The sequence below is a fragment of the Centruroides sculpturatus genome, unplaced genomic scaffold (assembly GCF_000671375.1).
Source record: "Centruroides sculpturatus isolate CEXI.00-Female unplaced genomic scaffold, Cexi_2.0 scaffold2637, whole genome shotgun sequence".
Taxonomy (NCBI): Eukaryota; Metazoa; Arthropoda; class Arachnida; order Scorpiones; family Buthidae; genus Centruroides; species Centruroides sculpturatus.
This window is the reverse complement of record NW_019386737.1, coordinates 8,619-18,267: the sequence shown is the minus strand read 5'-3', so window position 1 is coordinate 18,267 and position 9,649 is coordinate 8,619. Positions and strand designations below refer to the sequence as shown.

Genomic DNA, 9,649 nt, shown 5'->3' with positions numbered 1-9,649 from the left:
ATATACATAAAATAATTAATAAATCTCACTTCATTCAAAAAATTAAATACAATTAATTTACAATTAATTAATACACAGTTATACATATGCACAGTTTATTAATTAATATAGGTTGTTTTAATTTAATATTACTCACCAACAATATAGTCATACTGATCCGTTGTAATTGTCTCAGGGAAGAACAAAAACCCAACCCATAATAAAAATATGAAAACCATGTTGAATATTTGTAATTTTACCTAATAATAATTTAATATGGAATAAAGTTCATAATAAATATGCTTTCTGTTATATCAGATTTATCCTGTATTACGTAACATAAGACGATAACATATCTAACAGTTTTATCTATAGAAATATTCAAATTTTTATGCTGAAAAATATTTAACAATAATAATAACTGTATCAAAAATCTTGATATATTTGTATCACAAGGANTATATATATATATTTCTTTATTGACAGTGTTTATGCAGCCACAAGGTGCAATTAATCGAGGAGTAAGATGGAGTGCAGTTCGAGGATTTATCGACACTATCATAGGAAGGAGGAATTTTCAATTGATAACTTCAGCATTTGCAACTAAAGTATGCTAGAAATAGTTTTGAATGTCATTATTTAATACAAGTTATTTTAACATAAAAGTTTTCACAAAATACAGAGGAAAAATTTATCAATGTGATACCCCAAGGATTTGATTTTTATTACAACTATTAAATATACCATATTTTTTCATCGTTATTTCAATAACAATGATATTAGACAGGTTTCGACCGAAGTTTTCATCTGTAAAACGTGAACGTCGAACGCGAGCGCCGCTAACTTGTAAGCGGCGTGAAGTTTTCATCTGTAAAACGTTCACGTTTTACAGATGAAAACTTCGGCCGCAACCTCGCTATTGTTTTTCCTTGTAAACCGAGCTGTCAACAGTTTGACTGTTATAATAGCAATCCATTTCAAAATAGCTTTCCTCATTTTGATAAAGGAAGCTATTATTGATAAAATGATAATATAATATTTCAAATTTTCAAAGTTTACTTACAGGAAACTTAGATTATTTTTTTGATAAATTTATATATTCTTCGACTAAGAATCAACTGAAGAACTAGGAATTAAGAAAATGTCCATTTATAAATTGAAGATTATTATTGAATAATTAGTTTACCACATGATTTATTTGCAGATAAAACTTTTATATTTTTATTTGCGAAAAGGATTAAATTAGGGAAGGAGGTGATTTAATGGATTTATGATAGACAATACTTTCAGCAGGTTTCTGGAGAGCAACTGATGAGAAATTTGGTGTAGGTCGGGTTTAGAAGTGCATAGAGAACAGACATGCAGATGTTCCTTTATACATATAATACTCATATATAATTATATATCCTTCAGAAAGATATTGAATCTTGAAAGGCTCTTAGCTCAATTATAATTTATTATATCTATAAAAATCGTTGTTCACATTTTCATTAATATATTTAAAAGGACCAAGTTTGGAATAGCTCTATTTCATTTTAAACAAAAGTTACAAAACACTTGAGAAATCATCATACAATCGCACTTACTACTGTTGATGGGTTGACTAGAATATGTCAGGCTTTTCATCATAAAATTCAGCTTAATATCTATTTATAACGTTTACATTACATTATAGTATAAATTCTTTAATCACAATGGGTGCCTTTGTAAGAAATTGCTGAGCAAGCCAATGACATAGTTTGTTTTTTATATGAAACGAACTGTGTCATTGGCTTGTTTACTTAGCTGTTTGTGGCCTAGACGCACTCAATACGTAAGAAAAAATTCGAGCAATAAATTGTATAAGTTTCCTGGCGCAAAATATTTATGTTTAAGAAACTTAAGACATAATAGTGCAGTTAAAATTATGTGTGGCTCAATCTATTACAAGATTTTATTGAAAATAACTTTTACATTTTTAATTATTATGCAAAGGCTTTACTTGAGGGTATAGATAAATTCTTTATTATGTCATTGTCTACGTTGAACACTATATATTAATAGGACTTATTGTACTGGTATTGTTTCCGTTCTAGCAAATAGAGATCTTATTTAGAAAATCCTCTATTTGCTAAAACGAGAACAACACCAGTACAATAAGTCCTGTTAATATACTGAGTCCAATGTAGACAATGACATATTAAAGAATTTAATAAGAACATAGAGGAAAAAGAATTAGTAGAGATGAGTTTTTTTACAAAATGTACATGCAAATAACGAGTAAGATCTTATTTATTCCGACACATGACCTTTCTATCTCTCCACCTCCTCGACCTTTAACCATAGAAATTTAATAGCAACAGTGTCCCTTATATATAAGTTACCTCGCCAAATTTCGTTTCTGAATATTTATACCATTCTCAGATAGTAAATGAAATGGATGCCAACACATGTAATTTTCCCCTTTTTGACTGCTTTGGATTTAGGAATTACAAAAATGGAAATTTGCAGAAAGCACAGAGTGTAAAATTTGAAAAAATTATAAAGTTTCCGCGATTTATACATAACAGTCGGGAAAATAATGAAAATAAACTTCAAATGCTTATCAATTGGATAATCATCTTTTTCCACTCAAGTGGACTAAATTTTCATTTAGAACATTTTAAATTGTTAGTTAATATTTTAGTAACTTTATTATTTAGTATTTAGTAAGTAACTTTATATTTTAAGTTAATTAAAATACTTATTTATAACTATTTTAGATATTAATTAACGAAGATAATAGGGCTTATGGTGTTTCATTCGATCACGATGGAAAAAAACTCACGGCAGTTGCAAGAAAGGAAGTGATAATATGTGCAGGAACTTTGAATTCTCCTAAATTGCTTATGCTCTCGGGAATTGGACCGAAAAATCTTCTGCATAAGCTACATGTCAGTAATATTATTTATTGCATATTTAAATGTAAGGAAACTCATTTTAATGCGATATAAAAGTGAAGTGTTCATGATTTAGATGTTAATCTTTCCTAATTAGAATAATTTATGTATATTAATGCTGACGAATGAATCTCAAATACCATATAGTAGAGATAACAGAGACTCAGGACATCAAAATGGCTCTTGTATCATCAGAATGAAACTTTATTGCATTTCGGTACAAAAGACCTTCATCAGCCATACATGAATAATGTATCCTTACCAAAAAGATTAACAAGTTCCATTCAAAAACATGACATCATTCAAAAATTGTAATGAAAAATTCTAAATCTTTTGTGTTACTTGAAGTGTATATAATATACTTTTTTCAATTGTGCAGATATATTCATATATGGCTGATTACAATCTTTTGTACTGAAATACATACCAGTAATAAAATTGCTTTCTGAAGATAGAAGTGTCATTTTGAAGTCATCAGTAGAAGTGTGATAAGTCTCTGTCATCTCTACTACACATAACTTGAGATTCATTCATCTATATTAATTGAGAGAAGAAGCTCTTATATACTATGTATTTTACTAAATGTATTATTATTATCATGTTTATTTAAAACAAGTTGATTTACTTATGTATATTTAATTCAACTCTCCCTTACACAAGGAGCATGACAAGTAGTGCATTCAGAGATTTTTGGGATTTCATTCCCCATTTGGGAAGAATTGGACTATTTTAATTAAACAGAATATTGTAGGTATATAATCTATGCACAAGGTAAATCAGAAGTCTCGTGTAGTTTTTTCATTCCAGAAGTATTAAAGATATATTAATTTTGTTATGCATGATAGGAAGTCATGCATGATGAATCAGATAGAACCTTCAGATTATTACTTGCTACTTCATCATCTGATTAGAACAGTTTCTCGTATATGTGTTTCTTCAGCGATGCGAATAAATAATAGTCACTAGATCGAAGTTTCGGCTGTATGACGGGTGGCCCACAATCTTACAAAGATACGTTCAGAATTTTTATGTACGTAACAAATCTATGTATCCACAGTCTACAAGCATTGTATTTATTTGTTTGAATCTCTGAAGAACATGTCTCTAGAAAGAGATTTTCATCAGATGATTAAATACTGTAATAAATGTATGAACAAATGCTTTAATGTTTATTCACCATATATTCAAGCAGATGGGATCAGAGTTTCCAAGCGTTTCTCGTTTGTAACTTACTTTTCGAATAAACTAAGTATTATAATTATTTTTGAATATATAAATATACAGGAAATAATTAATCTATCGTAATTAAAATCATAAATGTAACACAAATAACGAATTTTAAAATGTTATTCTTTAGATACCAGTGAAAATGGATCTTCCCGTTGGAAAGAATCTTCAAGATCATGCTTCAACTACAGCATTACAATTTCTTGTTGACTCTTATACGTTTTCGGAACATCGAACTACTAAAGAAGATTACCAAGAACTTCTAATTAACGGAACCGGTAATTAATTCTTAATAATTTTTTAAATGGTCGTTCTTTTTAGGAAGATAAAAATGGTTTTTTATAGTATAGGGTGATTTTAATAAATTATAAATTTCACGAGACAAAATATTTGAAATAAAAATATTTTGTGTGCTACAATTAATCTTATCAATTCATAATAATTTATAGAAGACATTCCTGAAGCCACTGTAAATCGAACCTAAATTCGTATCCGATTTAGCAACATAATATAAGATTCTAGATACATCATAAATGTTCTTAAAAATATGATTTCGATTTAAGTTAATTAAATTACACAGAGAATAATTATTATAAAAATTTTATTTAAAATGTAATTTTGAATTAAAGATATTTCACATTTCTGAAAATAACTAATTCTTTTTAAGGCCCTCTAACGACCCTTGGAGGAGTCGAATCGAGTGGTTTTATCAGCACAGAATATAACAATAATAAAAATTGGCCGGATGTAATTATATTTTGGATAACTTCAAGGATTCAAAATGCATTTTCAAACGCTAATGATGATGTATTGTTATTTCTATCGCTTTATTGCTGAAAATAATTCAAATGCAATTTTTCTTTTATTACTAATTACAATTATATTTAAAGATACAGAAAATATACGAGAAATTTCGCAATCAGGATATCATTTCATGTGTACCTTACGTTGCTCGGCCTAAAAGTCGAGGAGTTTTGACATTGAAATCCAATGATCCATATGAAAAACCTCTAATCGATTTCAATATCTTTTCTGATCCCTATGACTTGAAAGCTCTTGTGGAAGGTAATCCATTTAGAAAATTAAACTGATTATACTTAATTTAGTTAACTTATTTTTGTAAAAGCCTTATTAATGACTGGTAATTAATGTATATTATTCTATGACAATATTTTTTTTTTATAAATTGTTCATTAAATATACTTTATATTACTTTTCAATATATATTTTTATAGGTTTGAACCATTGCTTAAAAATGACGGCTACAGTATCTATGAAGAAGTTTGGTATCAAACCCCTTCCATATATTATGCCTGGATGCGAACATTATAGGAGATTCAGCGATGATTATCTGTCTTGTATGGCTTCTGTTTTACCTCTTTCGGGACTCCATTTTGTTGGAACGTGCAAAATGGGTAGCTCCGATGATCCTACTTCAGTAGTTGATCCAACTCTCAAGTTAGTGATCTTTTTCTTTTACCATTATAACTATGCTGTATTCAATAGTTAGATACCTAATTGTAAAATTGTAAGAAATTATCATTTAATAAATTTACTTAAAATACTTTAATAGATATTTTAAAATAATTACTTGGACTTCATTGTAAATATTATGTTTTTTCATATACTGAAAAATTCCTCATAGGCCTATTTCATACCTAATAAGTGAACAAAATATTAATTGAATCTATTGCCTGATTTATTGATAAAACATTTTAATATAAGTTTTATTTTAGAAATGTAGTTCAATATTTAGATCTCTAAGTACAATCTTCGCAAAGAATTTTTATTATCTTATATTTGTTCATTTTTTCTAATTGGCACTTCTCAAATAATAGAAATTAGTTTAATCAATTAGGTATACATTGGTGCATGAGATATTTGTAAAACCGCTGCTGTACATGGTTTTGTAAACATTTTCTTCTTATGTACATTCGTTTTACTATGGAGGTGCCACAAGCGCATCCCTATACTATAACGATGGTGCCACAAGAGCATAGGGTCCCATAGGATCATCAGTTAAAGGGCGCCCTAGGCTCTAAAGGGAGCCTATCTCCCTTTAGAGCCAATGTATACCTATCTCATGCACCAATGTATACTGATGATCCTGTGGCACATATAAATTTTTGCTTCTTAGGTGACTGCCTATAGCTCGGGTTGGCCCTAGGAACAAGGCGCTTTCGTTTTATCAGAATAATTTAACTTCTTACGTCATTTTGATGTCGTTCTTACGCTTTTTATAACGAGGGAATATAAAATGATGTCAAATCTACATAATTAAAGTCTTATATATACATAGTGCTTAACATCCGCCATCAACAGTGCTTAACAGGGATCAGAAACGCGTGTACTGCACCTACTAATTAAATAGCTTTCTTAAAACTAAAAAAACAACATGGCATCATTTGGATTTCATAACAAAAAAACATTGGAACACAATTTTGAAGGAAGTGCAAGCCCGAATTTTGAGATTCAAGCAGGTATCGATCTCTAAAAAAATTAAGAAACATTGTTATAGTATATTTGCTGTATATTAAAAGCGATACTTTTAACATGCTTTAAGGTGACAAATTTATTTAAAACTTCAAAAATGCAAATCAATAGTACTTAAAATAATTAAATTTATGTTTTAGTCAATATTCCTATACACCCATAGATATATATATATATATATATATACAGGTTCTACTTTAAGTATATATACATATAAGAAATTATTGTGGAATAAAATCTTATACATAGTTCTATTTATAATAGTCGAATTTTACCGATTAAAATATATATATATATCTATATATTGTGTTGGCAGGGTTAAAGGAATCCAGGGACTAAGAGTTGTGGACGCATCGATCATTCCTTCGTTGATTGGGGCCACCACGATGGCTCCTACTATGATGATAGCCGAGAAAGCAGCATACATGATACTTCACAATTTATAAAATTAGTGCATATATACATATGCAATATACATATATACTGTATACATTTTTATAATATTAATTAATGAAATAAAGTTAAAACAATTTTCTTGCTAAGTAATAATGAATATTTTAGTCATTTGTATAAATAGTTAAAAATTACTAAATTATTCTTACTTCTAAAAGATTGGAAAAAACCTATTTAACTCTTGGGTTCGAGCATCGCCAGCAAGCTGTTACGTGAAGCTTTCCAGGATTTCTTCACGTTTCTAATACCTAAATTAGTTTACTTAATCACAATTTTTCAAGAAAATCTCAAAAATAAATAAATAAATAACAGAGAGTAGGACTAATTATAAATATAGCTGATAATTCTATTATAGAGGGAAGACCTATCGGATTTTTCTGTTATCCGTGGCCATCTTTAAGCGAATTTTTTTCAAAAGTTTTGTGTTTTTCTTTTCTTTTTTTTTGAGATATTCCGGAAGAATTATGATTACTTACATTTTTGAAGTTTATTTATAAATTATTATTTTTGATTTATATGAAATGAAAAACGATATTAGATACGGCGTGGACATAATTTTTATATTTTTAATGATTATAAAAAGGAAAAAATCGGTTAGTTTTGAAGATAACAATGAGTTTTTAAAAACATTATAAATGCCAATAACGAGTAAAAAATCATTACCTCATCCTGAGATACTACATTTATATTATTTTCATGCTTCCAAATATCAAAATGTTATTTAAATTTGAGGAAATTCAAATGTAATTTATCTTAGAATACTTCGTTTTTTGTTATAGATTAAGATAAGAACTATTAAAATCAAAACCAATTTTTTATTCATTTCTTAAGGGAATTATTAAAAAGATCTTATAATATTAATTAAATTACAGGATAAATGAATTTTAAATATAGAAAATTAATTTTTGAATGTTTATAACACTACCAGGTATATATTATAAGATGTTTTAGACGTTATTTGTAAATTTTGTAATAAAAAATATCGGATTTTTTTTCCTGCATGTATGGTTGTTAGTATATGTGCACGATTTTGTTCACACTGTTTGAAGTTTAATAACTCCTGTACTTAGGGATGAAAATTGTTGTTTCCTTTGCGTGGAAGTTTAATTATTAGAGGCTTTGAGCTGTTAAATTTTGGTGATTATAGGTCAAGGGGATGAGGAGATAAAGAAGCAGTGTGTATCTCCAGTAGGGTCAAACTTAATGACGATTTTACCCATTATTAACATTTACAATTTTTTATAAAACCCATCCCTACCTTGAAAATCAAGCGTTTTGCCATTTTATAATAGTTAAACTAAAATATCATAATGGCGCCAAACACGCAGTTATGCGGAAAGTTAAGCAACTCGTCGCTGGATTTTTTTTTATTCCTTTCATTCTATTGGCTAGATATGAGCAAATCGCAGTTGCTAATCTTAATATGTTTCTATTTTCTGCCTCGTGCCGTAATTCAGTCATAATTAAGCTGATATGATTGAAGAACATAGGCAAATAGCTAATCTTCATATTTTCTTTTTATCAAAAAATTGCATGAAGACTCTCTATTAAAAACTATCCTATTAAATTTTTGCAGAAAGAAAATTAAACGTTCATCCACCGTATAAACTAATCAGAAACTTTCTATAAAGCCTTGGAATCCCGTACCACTAAATAGAAAACGTGTCAAGTGACGGTGGCCGGGATGGCGGCTTCTAGCGACCTACATACTCGTATCTGCCATTTGAACTTACCTTTTTTTTCATTTGATCACTGGTGGATTTCTCCGACTAGCTAATGTATGAAATAAATTAATGAATAGATTTTTGAAAGGTTAATTTTTAAAAAATCTATTATAGGCGAATTCTATGTAAAAAAATTTAACCTTTGCGGCAAAATTTTAAAAAAGTGAAAAGAGTGTTTTTTGTAATAGAAAAGAAAACAGATGGATTGTAGGTGCGAAATACCACAATTTAAAAAATCCTTACTAAACGCTTAGTGAAAGGATCAACCATTCTGAAAAGGATTTTTCGGTAGCTTATTTATCCATTGAATTATGCGTTTTCGAGTTTCTGGACAACATCCAGGGGTTTATATTGATGCAATGATTTGCGTAATCGTAATGCTACACATGTCCATGCCTAATACTACAATAAACATGTGTCGTACGAGGTATTACACATGGATAGTTCGTGTGGATAGTTTATTTTGGTCACTGATAAACTCATGCAATAAATTTTGACTTTTAGCCTAATCTCCATAACTCGAAGTCCGAATTTTTTCCCCACCGATTTGAGTAAATCAAGTTCAACTGTATGTAAAAATAATTACTACAGTAAATAAATTCTATTAAGTCCACTAATCAATCCTGCACTCCTAAAATTCTTAGTTGATTTTCTATAAGATGCCATTCTTTAGGTGGATGGATTTGCATTTGTTTAAATTGTTTACTAAATTAACTCATTTGTTAGTAACTGACAATTTCCTTAGATTTATCTGCACTTTAAATTAAGTTTTACATTTTGTAAAACTTAATTTAATAAATTAATCTTATTAGAATAACCTAAATAATTTTTCTCCCACTGGTATTGTTTCCGTTC

At 28.7% G+C, this 9,649-nt stretch overlaps 1 protein-coding gene across 1 annotated transcript; it reads left to right on the top strand.

Annotated features, from left to right (window-relative positions):
- Positions 1 to 465: 465 nt before the first annotated feature.
- Positions 466 to 7,063, top strand: LOC111615700 (oxygen-dependent choline dehydrogenase-like; the record flags this gene model as incomplete). The annotated part of the gene is made up of 7 exons (XM_023357132.1): positions 466 to 587; positions 2,721 to 2,891; positions 4,255 to 4,402; positions 4,792 to 4,931; positions 5,015 to 5,189; positions 5,360 to 5,582; positions 6,934 to 7,063. Coding segments are annotated over 7 exons (1,109 nt in total), but the record flags the coding sequence as incomplete, so codon positions are not given.
- Positions 7,064 to 9,649: the final 2,586 nt, after the last annotated feature.